The sequence below is a fragment of the Lipotes vexillifer genome, unplaced genomic scaffold, assembly GCF_000442215.2.
Source record: "Lipotes vexillifer unplaced genomic scaffold, Lipotes_vexillifer_v1.1 scaffold291, whole genome shotgun sequence".
Lineage (NCBI taxonomy): Eukaryota > Metazoa > Chordata > Mammalia > Artiodactyla > Lipotidae > Lipotes > Lipotes vexillifer.
Window position 1 is genome coordinate 2,013,034 of NW_006794559.1, and position 16,291 is coordinate 2,029,324.

At 40.7% G+C, this 16,291-nt stretch overlaps 1 protein-coding gene across 1 annotated transcript in view; it reads left to right on the forward strand.

The window, feature by feature from the left end:
• The window catches only part of CLYBL (citramalyl-CoA lyase), a 116,806-nt gene that overhangs the window by 77,126 nt on the left and 23,389 nt on the right, over positions 1–16,291 (forward strand). Inside the window, exons 3-4 of the mRNA XM_007467229.1 lie at positions 10,563–10,751; positions 14,808–14,909. Coding sequence (XP_007467291.1) covers positions 10,563–10,751; positions 14,808–14,909 — 291 coding nt within the window. The remainder of the gene's footprint in view (positions 1–10,562; positions 10,752–14,807; positions 14,910–16,291) is intronic.

Here is a 16,291-nt window from a genome sequence, read left to right on the forward strand (position 1 = left end):
GGAAGCAGCCGCATAGCACAGGGAGATCAGCTCGATGCTTTGTGACCACCTAGAGGGGTGGGATAGGGAGGGTGGGAGGGAGGGAGACGCAAGAGGGAAGAGATATGGGAACATATGTATATGTATAACTGATTCACTTTGTTATAAAGCAGAAACTAACACACCACTGTAAAGCAGTTATACTCCAATGAAGATGTTAAAAAAAAAAAAAAAGAAATGACACCAAGATACACAAAAGTTATCTGTTGACTGTCTTTTATTTCACATTTGCTATTTGTGGGGGAGTGTCGTATACATAAATATTTAATGTCACACTGCTTCAATGACATTAGTATGTAGTGTTTGTACCCATGTTTTTATCTGTTCACCTGTATTGCAAGGTGTTGGGACAGGAGGAGTGTTTTAGCCTCTTCGTATTATTTACATGGCTTGGGTGCTTAGTAGGCACCCAAGACATGTATGTGAGGTGCTGCTGGGAAACAGTAGGGCATTTTTCTTTGCTTTTTTCCCCCGATTTCTGAATTTGGAAGGAAAAGTAGGTTAGAGTGGGGGTAGATGTGAGCTAGCAAGAACTGGGAGAAAGAGGGTTGGGGGATCCTGGGAAAGCCCGGGGTGGGGCTGTGTGACCAGCTTCCCAGTTACTCTCCTGCATCCAATGGGGGCTTTGCAACTGAGTCTTCCTCTCCACCTCATTTCCTGGTCCTCATGTTGAGAGATAATTAGGCATCGTGTGGATAAGCAACCATAACCTCCTCACAATTCCTTGACCACAACTCCAAACAATGACCTTTACCTTCACCCCTCTTTAGCCACAAAATCCTTGGATATCATCTACACCACCTGTGAGAGCCAATACTCTGCTCTGACCACAGCCTCCTACCATTGCTGCTCTTTCTTACTTACTTCCACTAAACCTGTTTTGTTTTGTTTTTAGATTGGAAGAGAGATTATTTTTTTCATTGAGGTATAGGTGATTTACAATATTGTGTTAGTTTCAGGTGTACGACAGAGTGATTTGGTTATACATACATATGTATATATCTATACTTTTTCTATTCTTTTCCATTATAATTTCTTATAAGGTATTGAATATAGTTCCCTGTGCTATGCAGTAGGACCTTGTTGTTTATCTATTTTATATATAGTAGTGTGCATCTGTTAATCCCATACTCCCAATTTATGCACCCACCCGCCCCCCTTTGGTACCCATAAGTTTGTTTTCTGTGTTTCTGAGTCTGCTTCTGTTTTGTAAACAAGTTCATTTGTACTATTTTTTAGATTCCACATATAAGTGATATAACATTTGTCTTTCTCTGCCTGGCTTCACTTAGTATGATAATCTCTAGGTCCATTCATGTTGCTGCAAATGGCATTATTTCATGCTTTTTTATGGATGAGTAACATTCTATTGTATATATGTACCACATCTTTGTTATCCATTCATGTGTCCATGGACATTTAGGTTGCTTCCATGTCTTGGCTATTGTTAACAGCGCTGCAGTGAACATTGGGGTGCATGTATCTTTTCAAAGCATGGTTTTCTCTAGATATATGCCCAGGAGTGGGATTGCTGGATCATATGGTAACTCTATTTTTAGTTTTTAAAGGAACCTCCATACTGTTTTCCACAGTGGCTGTAACTAATTTACATTCCTACACCCTCTCCAGCATTTGATATTTGAAGACTTTCTGATGATAGCCATTCTGACAGGTGTGGGGTGATACATCATTGTAATTTTTTTTTTTTTTTTTTCTTGCGTTATGCGGGCCTCTCACTGTTGTGGCCTCTCCCATTTGCGGAGCACAGGCTCCGGACGCGCAGGCTCAGTGGCCATGGCTCACGGGCCCAGGCGCTCCGCGGCATGTGGGATCTTCCCGAAACGGGGCACGAACCCGCGTCTCCTGCATCGGCAGGCGGACTCTCAAGCACTGCGCCACCAGGGAAGCCCCATCATTGTAATTTTGATTTGCATTCCTCTAATAATTTTTGAGCATATTTTCATGTGCTTTTTGGCCATCTGTATGTCTTTTTTAAAGAAATGTCTATGTCGATCTTCTGCCCATTTTTTGATTGGGTTTGGATTTTTTATTATTGAGTTGTGTGAGCTGTTTATATATTTTGGAAATAAAGCCCTTGTTGGTCATATCATTTGCACATAAAAAAAAAGAAAAGAAAAGAAAGTGAAATGACAGGGAATTCCCCGGTGGTTCAGTGGTTAAGACTCTGTGCTTTCATTGCCGAGGATGCAAGTTCGATCCCTGGTTGGGGAACTAAGATGCCGCGAGCTGCAAGGTGTGGCCAAAAAAAAAAAAAAAGTGAAATGACAACCTACAGAAGGGGAGAAAATATTTGTGAATCATATATATCTGATACGGATTAAACATCTAGAATATATAAAGAACACTCATAACCCAACAAGCAAAAGACAAACAACCCATTTTTTAAAAAATTTAGGACTAGAATAGACATTTCTCCAAAGAAGGTACAGATGGTCCCTGACTTACAATGGTTCAGCTTTATGATGGTGCGAAAGCAGTACGCATTCGGTAGAAACCATACTTTGAGTACTGAATTTTGGTCTTTTCTTGGTCTAGTGATATGTGGTCCGATCCTGTCTCGTGATGCTGGGCAGCAGCAGTGAACCACAGCTCCCATCAGCAATGTGATCACGAGGGTCAACAATCAATGCACTGGCAATCCATCTCTACCCAGACAACCATTCAGTTTTTCACATTTAGGACAGTAGTCAATAAATTATGTGAGATATTCATGTTTAGATGACTTTGCCCAATTGTAAGCTAATATGTGTTCAGAGCACATTTAAGGTAGGCTAGGCTGAGCTATAGTGTTCAGTAGGTTAGGTGTATAAATGCATTTTCAGCTTATTATATTTTCAGCTTACAGTGGGTTTATCAGGACATGACTCCATCATAAGTCAAGGAAGATTTGTATACTGATGGCCAGTAAGCACATAAAAAGATGCTCAGCATCATTAATCACTAGAGAAATGCAAATCAAAACCACAACGAGATACCATATCACACCCACTGGGATGGCTATTATCAAAAACAAATAAAATGAAAAATAACAAGTGTTGGCAAGAGTGTGGAAAAATTTGGAACTCTGATACAGTGTTGGTGGGAAATGTAAAATGTGGTACAACCACTTTGGAAAACAGTTTGGCAGTTCTTCAAAAAGCTAAACGTAGAATTACTAAATTCCCAGCCATCCTACTCCTAGGTATATACCCAAAAGAACTGAAAACAGAGACTCAAAGAGCTACTTGTACTTGTATGCCAGTGTATCCACCCATACACATCCTGAGCCTTCTTAGTCCTTTGAATGAAAGCTGATTTGGCATTTTAATAAACCTGTGTTTTAAAGGATCTTTCATAATTAGCGTATCAGAAACTTTGCTCTACCAAAATCTACGGTTTCAGAGTAAACAGAATGCCTAGAGTGTAATAACTTGTGGGATGAAATCAATAAATGAACATTTTCCTCATTTTTTATTGTGATAAAATACAAAATTTACCATCTTAGCCATTTTTAAGTGTACCATTAAGTGATTATTAAATATATTCACATTGTTGTCCTTTTGTAACTGGCTTATTTCACTTAGCATAATGTCTTCACTTAGCACAGCAGGTTTATCCATGTTGTAGCATGTGTCAGAATTTCCTTCCTTTTTAAACCTGAACAATATTCCATTGCACATATTTAACACATTTTGCTTATCTATTCTTCTGTCAGTGGACACTTGGTTTACTTCCACATTTTAGCTATTGTGAATAATGCTGCTATAAAAATGGGTGTACAAATAATTTCTTCGAGACCTGCTTTCAGTGCTTTTGGGTATATACCCAGAAGTGGAATTGCTGCATCATATGTTAATTCTATTTTTTTTAATAAATTTATTTTACTTATTTATTTATTTTGGCTGCGTTGGGTCTTCGTTGCTGCACGCGGGCTTTCTCTGGTTGTGGCGAGCAGGGCTACTCTTTGTTGTGGTGCCCGGGCTTCTCATTGAGGTGCCTTCCCTTGTTATGGAGCACGGGCTCTAGGCGCGCAGACTTCAGTAGTTGTGGCACGTGGGCTCTAGATTGCAGGCTCAATAGTTGTGGCTCACGGGCTCTAGAGCGCAGGCTCAGTAGTTGCAGCGCACGGGCTTGGTTGCTCCGTGGCATGTGGGATCTTCCCTGACCAGGTCTCGAACCCATGTCCCCTGGACAAGCAGGCGGATTCTTAACCACTGCGCCACCAGAGAAGTCCTATTTTTAATTTTTTGAGGAACCGCCATGCTATTTTCTATAGCAGCTGCACCATTTTACATTCCCACCAACAGTGCACAAGGGTTCCAATTTCTCCACATCCTCTCCAACCCTTGTTTTTTTCTGTTTTTTGACAGTAGCCATCCTAATGGGTGTTAAGTAGTGTCTCGTAGTTTTGATTTGCATTTCCCTAATGATTAATGATATTGAACATCTTTTCATGAGCTCGTTGTCCATTTTTATATCTTCTTAGGAGAAATGTCTGTTCAAGTCCTCTGCCCATTTTTGAATTGTGGTGTTTGTTTTGTTGGTGCTGAGTTTTAGAAGTTCTATATATGTTCTGAATATGTATTCCTTTATCAGACATATGATTTGCAAATATTTTCTCCCATTCTGTGGGTTGCCTTTTTACTCTGTTGAAAGTATCTTTTGATGCACAACATTTTAAATTTTTCATGAAGTTCAATTTATTTTTTCTTTTGTTACCAGTGCTTTTGGTGTTATTGATGAATGAAATTTTAACCAGTTAACTCATGGTATGTTCAATATTGCTGTAGATTTTCTTTTTTCAAAAACAGGCAAACCAAGGGGCTTCCCTGGTGGTCCAGTGGTTAAAACTCTGTGCTTCCATTGCAGGGGGGCATTGGTTCAATCCCTGGTCTGAGAACTAAGATCCCGCATGCCACACATGGTGCAGCCAAAAAAAAAACCACAAAGGTTAAAAAAAAAAACAGGCAAACCAAGATTTTTTGGGGGTTAGAAAACTCAACACTACCATCTTACCTAAAGAAACACCAGCAGGTTGTAATAATCAATGAGAATTTGGCTTTTTTTCTAATGCAGTCACTATAGCAGTCTCTGTGATTATAATACATTTTATACATTTGTAAGAAAAATACAGTAATTTTCTAATGATGACTTTGTCACAAGCACTTCTGTTTTTTAATATTAGTGTATAAAAAGAACATATATGAAAAGGGAGATCCTTAAATGGAACAATATATCAGAACTTTTTATTTTAAACCAAACGATCTCAAAATTTTCAAAAAAAAATAATTTTATATAGATGTCAATATCAGGGCCTTTTGCCCATTCCAATCCATGCTTATGACATCATTTTATGAATTAGATGAAATCAAAGTGAGGTGAGATGGACAAATTCAGAAAAGATAGAATTCACTAGTGTTTTTGAGTATTGGCATGGCAATTTGCCTTTTGTAGGGTGAAAATAGTAATTGCTCATTTTTAAAAATCACAGAGGATATGCATCTCCCCAGAGCCTAGAAAATATTCCGTATTTCTTAACTCCCAAGTCTTGTTTCGGCCGCACAGTTTTCTCACTGCTCCTGTTGCATTCAGGGTCGCCTTGGCGACTTCATCTGAAAACATTATATGTTATTAACATACAGGGTTTCGGGGTGGAGGTGGAAGAAGAGAAAGGTGTTAATTCAGATGTTATGAAACTGTAATAATGCTATTATTTAAGACACTTATTTGGGTATGTTTATACTTTGTAGTTTTATAAATAAGCCCAAGGGGCTCCTCCTGGTTGTCACAATCCTCCTTGAATCTCGTATCCTGTCTGTCTCTTCCTATCTGACAGTAGAATTGATGTCGCTCTAATCCCTGGAAGTTTGGAACTAATGAACTGACTGCTGAGCTGCTGCCACGGAGCTTTGGTCCCAAACTATACTGTACTTCACACTCGATTTATTCTCCAGATGGCGAGACTGTGCCGCCCCGCCGCGAGGGACCACCTCTTCCACTGGAGTGTAAAAGTGGACGGATGTTGTTTTCTTTGCAGATTTGATCATTCTGAGCTAGAAACTTGCAAGGCTGATTAGTTATTAGCTTTAATGGGTGCCAATTGAACCAACGGCCCGCATATTTTCTCCTTTAATTTCAGAGTCTGCAGGTCTCGGTGATGGTTGATTTATCCGCTTTCTTACGTCAGCAGAGCATGTCTCTTCCCCAGGTGATAAGAACCCGGTCTCTGAAATCATAGCACGCCTTGGTTCCTGGCCCAGACAGAGTCACATAATACGGTGGCTTATGTATAAGGACAAGTTTATTAGCCACTGGTCCACTGCACTGAGCAGCACATGGCACGAAATATCAGTTGAATGTGGGAACTTTGGTAATACCACCTTTTAGGACCAGGGCCTGTGAAGAGTCTGACCTGTGCCAACTTTCTTTGTGGCCTTTGCAGAGCCCACCTCTGGAATCAGACATGCTACAAACACACAAAGGTAATTAGTCTCTGCAAAAATCTCATGTAACTGTTGAGGAAGGCCTTACATTCATTATTCCCTCTTTTCAGGTTGTTAGATTTTAGGAGGACAAGTTCATCCTACATTGAGAAATGCTTACCAAGGCTGTCCTGCAGTGTGAACACATTTAGAGTGCAGTTCCTTCTAAACTCCATTTTGAACAACGTGTTTTGCTTCCAGAATGTAAGACCACCCCACCCCCCAAAAACAGTTGTTTTTGAGTGGCCTCTTTTTGCCTTCATTTCCTTTTCCTTCTTTCTCCAGGGAGCATTTACCTCCCAATAATCTCAGCAGATCACCTGGATAGCCCTTCTGAGAAGGTGGTGTCTGCCAGGCCGAGTCTTACTAATCCCCCTAATGAGATGGCACTTGGAAGGATGGTCAGGGCCAAACAGGAGCCAAAGAAAAAGAGAGAAAAAGAGAATGAGAGTGTGAAGGGAGCGAGGTGATGGGGATGAGAGAGATGTAAGAGACACAGTAGCAAGACATAAGGCCTGTGTTAGAGAGAGAACAGCATGAACAGAATTTCTTTCTTTTCACAACTGGTGGACTGTGGCTCTCTCTAGCTGAAGACCCAGAACTAAATTTAATTGTTCTTAGAAACTGCCTTCCTCTCACCCAACAGATGGCATGGGTGTGTTTGCTAGCATAGTAACATATTTCACCATTAAAATACCAAAAAGAAAAAAAAATCAACATGCTTGTTGGTTGGTGTAAATTCAGTGAAGTTGTTGGATATTTTGGGATACACTGCAGAGGGATGCACACTTCACTTATGTAAATTGTCACAAGCAACAGCCCGTTAATAAGGGTGTTGTATGGCAATATACCTCCAAAGCCATCATCTCTTTTGGAAAGGTACAGAATGATGAAGTGGAAAGAGCTTGGTTTTAATTCTGAGCCAGAAAGAGGAAAAAAAGTCTAATAAAATGCTGAGTATTCACTGCTCATTATTACAGCATGAAAAGTACTAATCAGATTATGCCTAAAATTGGAATGGGGTACTTCATTTGCAGCCAGTTTCACAAGGGCTGAATTTTACTAAGTAAACCGGAATGTGCTGAAACCATGGCAATCTGACTTTAGATAAAAATCACAAACAGGTTTAGAACATGAGCTTTGAACAAACAGTCCCCTTCGAATCCAAGTGAAACAACTAAACAGCTTAGAGGTCAGATTTTGTTTGACACCAATATGAACAATTTAGGAAGCTGATGTTGCCAGGGATCCTGCGTCCTTGAGCGCACATGCAGATTAAACTAGAGGATGGAGGTGATGATTCAAATAACTCAAGTTTTTGGGGTTTTTTAAAAATAAATTTATTTACTTATTTAATTATTCTTGGCTGCGTTGGGTCTTCGTTGCTGTGCGCGGGCTTTCTCTAGTTCCGGCGAGCAGGGGCTACTCTTTGTTGCAGCGCGCGGGCTTCTCATTGCGGTGGCTTCTCTTGCTGTGGAGCTTGCGCTCTAAGCACGTGGGCTCAGTAGATGTGGCTTGCGGGCTTAGTTGCTCCACGGCATGTGGGATCTTCCCGGACCAGGGCTCGACCCCATGTCCGCTGCATTGACAGGAGGATTCTTAACCACTCTGCCACCAGGAAAGTCCCTCAAATAACTCAAGTTTTAAAATGCACTTTAGCCCAAACGATCTAGTTAGTTCCCTTCCGTTTCCCATTCACTTTGTCCCAGCAGACCCTTTACAAGCCCGACCTGCCCTTGAAAGGAAACCTGGAAGTTGAAACTTTTCTGAGCTGAAGCCATCCCGGGTTTGTAGCTGTGCCAGGCTGCATGGAGCATAGCACATCTTGGGTTCTCTGAGGCTATGGATCTAGATACACACAGGAAGCATTTCTCTTGACAGCTGTCAATGGCCTTGGAACCATACTACTGAGTTGACTTCTGACCTTCACCTTCAGGATCTTCCTATCCTGTGGCTGCAGCAAGAGGGCATGACAGAGCAAGTGGATGCATTTTATTGCTGTGGGACAGCCCACAGCAAGGTGTGGAACCAAGCCACTGTTGGCTGCATCCTTCCTCACTTTAGCTGGCATGAGCTCTCTCTTGCTTTTGTCTAAGCTTGGCATAATTATTGGCAGTCAGAGCTCAGTAAATCAGGACTCCACAGAGCTGTCTCAAACTGCTCCTATGTACTCTGCGTCCATCCGACTTGACAACTCTAAGCTGGTTTCCTCACACTGTTTAACTCAGACCACATTTGGAGGCCTTCCCTGCTTCCACCTGGTCATAGACCTACATCCGCCTCATTTAAATCTACTGTCTTGGCTTGTCTCCTTGATTGGACTTCAACTCAATATTGGCTCAAATAATTATTTTTTCTCTCTGCTTTGGTTTATTATTTTCCTAGATAACAATTGCTATCCAAATGGGCATATATTGTTAAGACCTTTTTTTTCAAACTACATTCATCAGCAGTGAGAAGCTTTAAAGTTTTATTAGTATCATAAAAACCCTTCCCAAATGGAACTACTTTTGATAAGTGTTCATTCTGACCATGAGAATTTGTTGAGGGCTGTTGGCAAGTTGGAGGAATTTGGTTTTGAAACTGAAATTGGCAGGAAGTAATGACCTCAAGGGCTTTCCTTCCCTTGATTCCGGCCCCCACGCCCCAAGTGCACTCCTCTCTCCCCTGTCCCCGCTTCATCACCCCAACGCAAAGCCAATAAGTAACATGTTTGGTTTGGTTTTATACAGTTTTTCTGGGGACAATTCAAATACTGAATCAGGCTTTCAACCTTTCAGCTTTTCTTAACTGTGGAGCAAAGCCTGCCAAATCAAAGAAAAAAATGTATTTGTCTACCACTTCATGAAGGGATTTCTTGGTGATATTATTGCCTTCCATCTGAATAAGCTGGAGCTTTTTTGTAGTGTGAAGTGTCATTTTCCTGTGAGTGCCTTCTTAATTGAATGTTAAGATTCAACTCAGTTGCAAAAAAATTTTTAAGTGAATAAAAAAAACATGACTCATGTGGAAAGAGAAAAACAAATCCTTATTTTTTTTCCCTAACGTGAATATGCTGGCAGTCAAGACTACCATTAATCCATAAATTATCTAGTTTCTTGTATTTATTCAATGAGAAAATGCAGGTAGAGGGGGCTTCCCTGGTGGCGCAGTGCTTGAGAGTCCGCCTGCCGATGCAGGAGACGCGGGTTCGTGCCCCGTTTCGGGAAGATCCCACATGCCGCGGAGCGGCTGGGCCCGTGAGCCATGGCCACTGAGCCTGCGCGTCCGGAGCCTGTGCTCCGCAAATGGGAGAGGCCACGACAGTGAGAGGCCCGCATAACGCAAGAAGAAAAAAAAAAAAAAAATGCAGGTAGAGCACTTAGCACCATGCCTGGTGCTTAGTAAACTCTCAATAAATGTTACCTATTAGCTATTTTACCTTTCCAATGGGAAAGTAATGCTAATGCGCAAAATGAGAACACTATTTATTTATTTATTTATAAATTTATTAATTTATTTTTGGCTGCGTTGGGTCTTTGTGGCTGCACACAGGCTTTCTCTAGTTGTGGGGGCTACTCTTCGTTGCAGTGCACGGGCTTCTCTTGTTGCGGAGCACAGGCTCTAGGCGCACGGGCTTCAGTAGTTGTGGCTCGCAGGCTCTAGAGCGCAGGCTCAGTAGTTGTGGCACACGGGCTTAGTTGCTCCGCGGCATGTGGGATCTTCCCGGACCAGGGATCGAACCCATGTCCCCTGCAGTGGCAGGCAGATTCTTAACCAGTGTGCCACCAGGGAAGTCCTGAGACCACTATTTAGAGTTTCACCAGCGTGCATTACAATGGCTCTCATCTCTGCTATAGTCATCTTGAGTGAAGTCTGGAAATCAGTCACTTGCCCATCAGACTGGACAACTCATTTCAAATACCAGTTATTTGGTGGACATAGTAGACATCGTAATCGTGCTCAGACTCTCCATCCACATAAGAGTTTCATAGACAGTTTGATTGTGTTTCTTCTCAATGATAAATAAACTTAGGAGATACATTTTATCTACACTCACAGGATGAAGCTCGATTGAGAATAGTAAAAACTCTTGAAGACTTTGATCTGGGCCCAACTGAAAAGTGTGTAAGAATCAACTCAGTGTCCAGTGGTCTGGCCGAAGAAGACCTGCAGGCCCTCCTGCGGTCCCGGGTGCTTCCTTCCAGCCTGATGCTCCCGAAGGTAGAAGATCCTGAAGAAATCCAGTGGGTGAGTAGCTCATGCTTTGCTTTAATTAAAGACTCAGGAGAGGCTAACAAGGAGTAGCAGAAAGGAAGGATTTGGGTGCTGCAGGTTTTGAAAATGCATACACAGAGCCGAGAGAAAGGGAACTGAGAAAAAGGAGCAGGTCCCAAAGACCGTTTCCTGCACACAAGGAGAGCCTGGCTTTGCCTAAGTGTTCACTGGAACAGCTCTGCACTTGAAATGATGCTTCTGCTGCCTTAACAGATCTGTGGTTTAGACAGAACAGCCTCCCCCAGAGCAGCCCCTGGAAACCAGCTTACCTAAGACTACAGCCGGCCAGGCCCTAACCCTCCACCTGGAAGAGCAGTGATTTGCATACCTCTTAGGCAGATTCATTTGAAGTCATCAGAGACAGTGAAAGCACATTAGCTGCAAAGGAAAAAATGAACCTAGAGGAGGAGAGGAAAAGGTCACTCCTTAGGGCAACTATAGGAAGAGACAGGAAGCTTTTAACTAGTGGTTTTAATTAGCACAGATATTATTTCCTGAACAGTTTTCTAGTTCATCCTTTTTAAATTGCTGACAGGTGTGTTTGTTTCATGACAGACTTTTCAGCCAATAAACCCTTAGCATGTCAAATTACTTAAGAAAACTTTGAAATGGGCCTAATTATACTATGATTGTTTTAATTGTTAAAGTGGGGTGGAGGTTGGAGGGTGAGGCTAGATTATATTTAGGGGCTGCAGTGATTCTGCAGATCTCTGCCGAATACAGTACGATTCCATTGTGCCGCTCCTGAGAGGAGGGCCCGTGGCACCCAGGTGCTGGAAGCATGGTAAGGGCGTGTGGACAGTGGTGATTTTGATGCCACATCTAGGGTGATCCCTAAGTCTATGGCTACAACTGTAGCAATACGCTGAGTTCTAGTTGTGGCACCCAAATACATTGCTCACCTTTTCAGTGTATGTAGCTACGTTGGCTCTGTGCTTTCCAGTGCCATGGCTACCTGCCACATGTGGCTACGGAGCACTTGAAATGTGGCCAGTCCAAATTGAGATGCGCTGTAAGATACACGGGACTTTGAAGACTTCATAGCACCCTCCCCCGAAAAAAGAATGTAAATTATCTCAATAATTTTTATGTTGATTACATGTTGAAATGATAATATTTCAGATATATTGGGTTGAATAAACCTCTTATTAAAATTAAATTCACCATCTGTTTCATCTTACTCTTTTAATGTAGCTACTAGAAAGTTTAGAATTACATATGTAGCTACCATTATTTTTCTGTCCGTCAGCTCTGCATTGGTGTCTTCCTGAAGACCTCCGTTCAAGGGCCCATATTTACTTTCAAAGCTGGAGCTCTTCTCAGCAAGGTCACCCCTCAGGAGCTGGGAGATCCTAGTGATAGCAGGTTAATGTCCTCAAGAGTTCCTGCCCCATTCGAATGTGTCTTAAGTTGATTGAAATGGAATCTGAAGTCACTGTTCCCTTTTGGTTTCATAGTTAGTGCCTATTTATCACCGTTATTACCCCTCATTTGAGAGGGGAGGGCTCACCCGGGCCTTCAGCTAAGGCCTCTGTTCGCTGTTTTAAATCCTTGGATGTGAGGAACATACCGAAATCTAAATAGGATTTCTAGTTAACAGAAGTCTTTTGGGCTGTTTATTTTTTCCTCTCCGTTTGTATTTATGTGAAGCATAAAACCCAGAGCCTGATGCACAACTGAAAGATGGGCTTCCTTGTTTTCTTTTGTGTGAGAATCTCTTGCTGGCCTTTTGTCGCTAGTGTGGGTTCTTGTTTGACTGGCACGGCTTATTGGACTATAACAAGCGTGACTCGGCCTCCTTTGTCGTGGGACAATTCTCCCACAAATCCCGAACAGGGTGCATTCTTCCAGCACACTATTGGGTGTGCACTGGAACTGAAAGAATTGCTGAGCCCTGCTACTTCATCTCCTCCCCAGTCTCTTTGTGATTTTCCCCCTTCTTTTCCTCCCCCCACGCCCCCAGTCCCCTCCACCTCGCTGAAATGAACACTTTACCAGGCCGGAAACATTTAATCGTCTCCTTTTGAAAAAATTAATTGAAACTTCTCCACTAGTTACCTTTTGTGTTAGTACTTAATGCAATTTTTTAAGAAAGAAGGGGAGGAGGAGGAGGAGGAGGATGGGCTAGAATGTTTAATTTTTAAATATGCCCCTATTGCCTTAAAAACCAAAGGCGTTAGAGATTTTTCACACTAGGAACGGGGATGTTCCCTGTTGTAAAGGATATTGTAAAGGATTTACCTAGTTTTCACCTCTACAGTTTTCGGGGTTATAACCATTATCACAAAGAATGGGGCAAGTAACATTGCAAGTTTTCCTTTTTTTAACAAGAAAAACAAAATTCCTCCAGTGCACAGGTAACACCAAAATCACTAATATTTTATCACCCATTTTCTAGCTTAAATGTGCCATAAATTAGGTTTTATTTTCATTTTCGTGGAATACTATACATTTTGTCCCCTGAAACTGTAGCCTTCTCTTCCGTCTTGCTATTTTGGTTGAGTTATTCCTTCCCTTGTAAAGTTGCTAAGGAGGCGATGATCATGGTGTCGAGGAAGGGAGGGGCAGCGGGAGCAACTGGGAATAATTCTTCATTACTGAAAGCTGTGATTTATTTTAGCCTAATTGTAAAGTTACTGCAAATCGCTCAAAAGCTTTTTAAAGATCCCAGTGATTAGATTTTTTTTGGTTGGGGAGGGAGGTGCTGCACGGGCGGGGTGGGGGGGCAGCTAAAAGGGGAAATAACACCTCTAATCCTGCTTCTGGTAAATAGGCTGCCAGCCTTTAAAATGAGTTTCCTTTCTATTAGTCAGAATATTATGCTAAGCCTTAAGCATTAGTTTTTTTATGTTGCCATAGCAGCCCTATTCCTGCAGGGTGGTGACCTGCGATGATTACAGTACAAAGCTTATAGGGTCTTGAAACCCCCTTTGAAGATGAAAAGTCTTTGATGGTTTATATTTATGCAAATCTCTTAGATATGATTTACCCAACTGAGACTGAATGGAGAGATGATTAAAATTCCCTTTTCCTTTGATATCCATTAATGGCTGAATTTTCCTTAAATTTAAAATGGATATATATGTTTTTATCTTTATTTACAAAAATAGTTTTTTCGTACCTGTGTGTTTTTTTTTTTATCTCCCCACATCTTATTAGATCTAGATAGACATAATAGATTTACAATTTAGAGTGTGGTGGGGTTTTTTTTTTTTTTCTCCTTTGAAAGGGGTGGGGGGGAGATCTGTGCAAGAGCTTTTGTATGTTTCCAGATGATAGATTTTGGAATTTGGGCTACCCCACTGGCAGCACAGAGCTAGCTGTGAACTGGTCTCATGGAAAAAATTGGCGAGCTTTGGTCTTCAAAGAATTAAACTTCCTTTTTAAGGTCTTCCTAGGTAAGCTAAAAAATTATGAAGAAAAACCTCCGAACAAAGGGTAGTGTTGCTATAATGAATAATATGGATTCCACGTAGAAGGCTGCTGAACAGTTACACCGATGTCTGTGCAGGGTCCGAAACAAAACCAGAATGGCAGGTAGAGCAAGCCTTCATTGTTTTAGGGGCCTGCCACATGCACTGAACGAAGGGAAGGCGAGAGGCCTTAAGTAAAAACCTTTTCAGGGAAAGCATTTAAACTTGAGAATCTCTCCTTCCACCTCTTAACTCCTAGGCCTCAAATTGCGCCTTCAGGAAAAAAAACAATTTTTAATGCTTGAGGTTTTACTATTTAGTTTGCTGGGCACTTTGCTACCTTTTCTCTTTGGTCTTTCCTCTGTTTTTTCCGTTTTTTTTTTTTTTTTTTTTTTTTTTTTTTGTGGATGAAAGAGGCTGGGATATTACTTCCTCAGGTCAAAGACTTAAATACTACTTCCATTTTTTTTTTTTTTTTTTTTATTCTTTGTGTGGATGAAAGAGGCTGGGATATTACTTCCTCAGGTCAAAGACTTAAATACTACTTCCATTCTACAGTTCAATGATTGTACATTTTTTTTCCCCCACTAGTCACCTATGACACTTTTTATTCTAGTTTTCAGACAAATTTTCATTCTACTTACAAGGCCGAAAACTTGAACAACCTATGAATTTAATCCCTTTTGTGGAAACTGCAATGGGTTTGCTCAATTTTAAGGTAAGGAAACCATAATGTGGCTAGTAAGTTAGTATTTTATTTATTACCTAAAGAGAACTTTTGTTTTCAATTTTAACATCTACTTAAAATATTTTTCTAGAAAGATTTATAAGCAAAGTAAACCTTGAGCACCATTTATTATCTGTAATAACCAAAACCAGGCTGTGAGCATCTTAGAAAACAAAGAAATAGACGCAGTAGCAAGGAAAAACTTCCTAGTCCTAAATATTTAAATGAAATATTTATATATTCCTGGCATTAATTTTAATTAAATAATCACTATATAAATTTTTGCTGTGAATTATTACATTTATAGAATAAATGTACATGAACATTTGTCACCCTTACGAATTAACTTTCAATTATTCTTTTGTAACAATTGCCTTTTATTGGGAAATTATCAGGCCTCTTTGTAGCAACATAATCTATAATGTCTAATACATAAGATTACTATTTTTGAGTTAGTATACACACTAATTTGTACTATATTATTTCAGTTTGCCACATTAGAACATAAAATATTTCCTAATATTCATTCAGGAAGATTAGCTGAGCCAAGCATTTTCACCATTGTATGGCTGCATTAAACTATTTGCCTTAACAGATTCATAGCTAGCTTGTTTCTTCCTCTTTATCAGTGGCCATTTAAATTGTTTTCCAAAATATGCCTCATGTTCCACCTGACCTGTGAACATCATCACTGTAGTACCCCATGACTAAGGGCAGGAGAGAAGAAATACCTAAAAACAAAAACAAAAACAAAAACAGATAGTTGAACTGTACTGGAGAGATAATATGTGAGCAAAGGCTCCGAGAGGAAACTTTGAGAGACCTACTGGCCTATGCAGGAGGGGCAGAGTGCAAATGTTTGGGGAGCTGCTTCGGGCCTCGTGATCAGCATGTTTACACCACTAAGCACGAATCCTTCCAGCCTGCCCTAGAATTCTGAGAACATAGTCAATGCATATTTCTTAGATGCAACTAGATTCATACAGTGATTTCATTTTAAGCGCTGATTTGCCATTTTATGCATAATACACTTAGAAGCACTCACAGCCCCTGAAATTAATCAACAGTGTCCTCACCAGTTCCTCATGTCCTCCCCACCCACATATGTTAGCATGCTTTCTCTCCACCTTTGCAGCATCACAGTCCTGTCTAAGATGACTGTTATTCATCTTTAATTTCACAGAGAAATGTCCAAGTTGCTTACTCATACATCTTGGATGACTTATTGCATTTTTATTTTCCCCTCTGGAGTTGTAGATTTTTGTATTGTTTGTCTTTAATCCTGAGACCATTTACTAAGAAATCTTGATCCCAATGCAAATAATCTAATTAGTTTGATTTTTAAATTCTTTCCTTTTCTCCTGTGGTTTTAT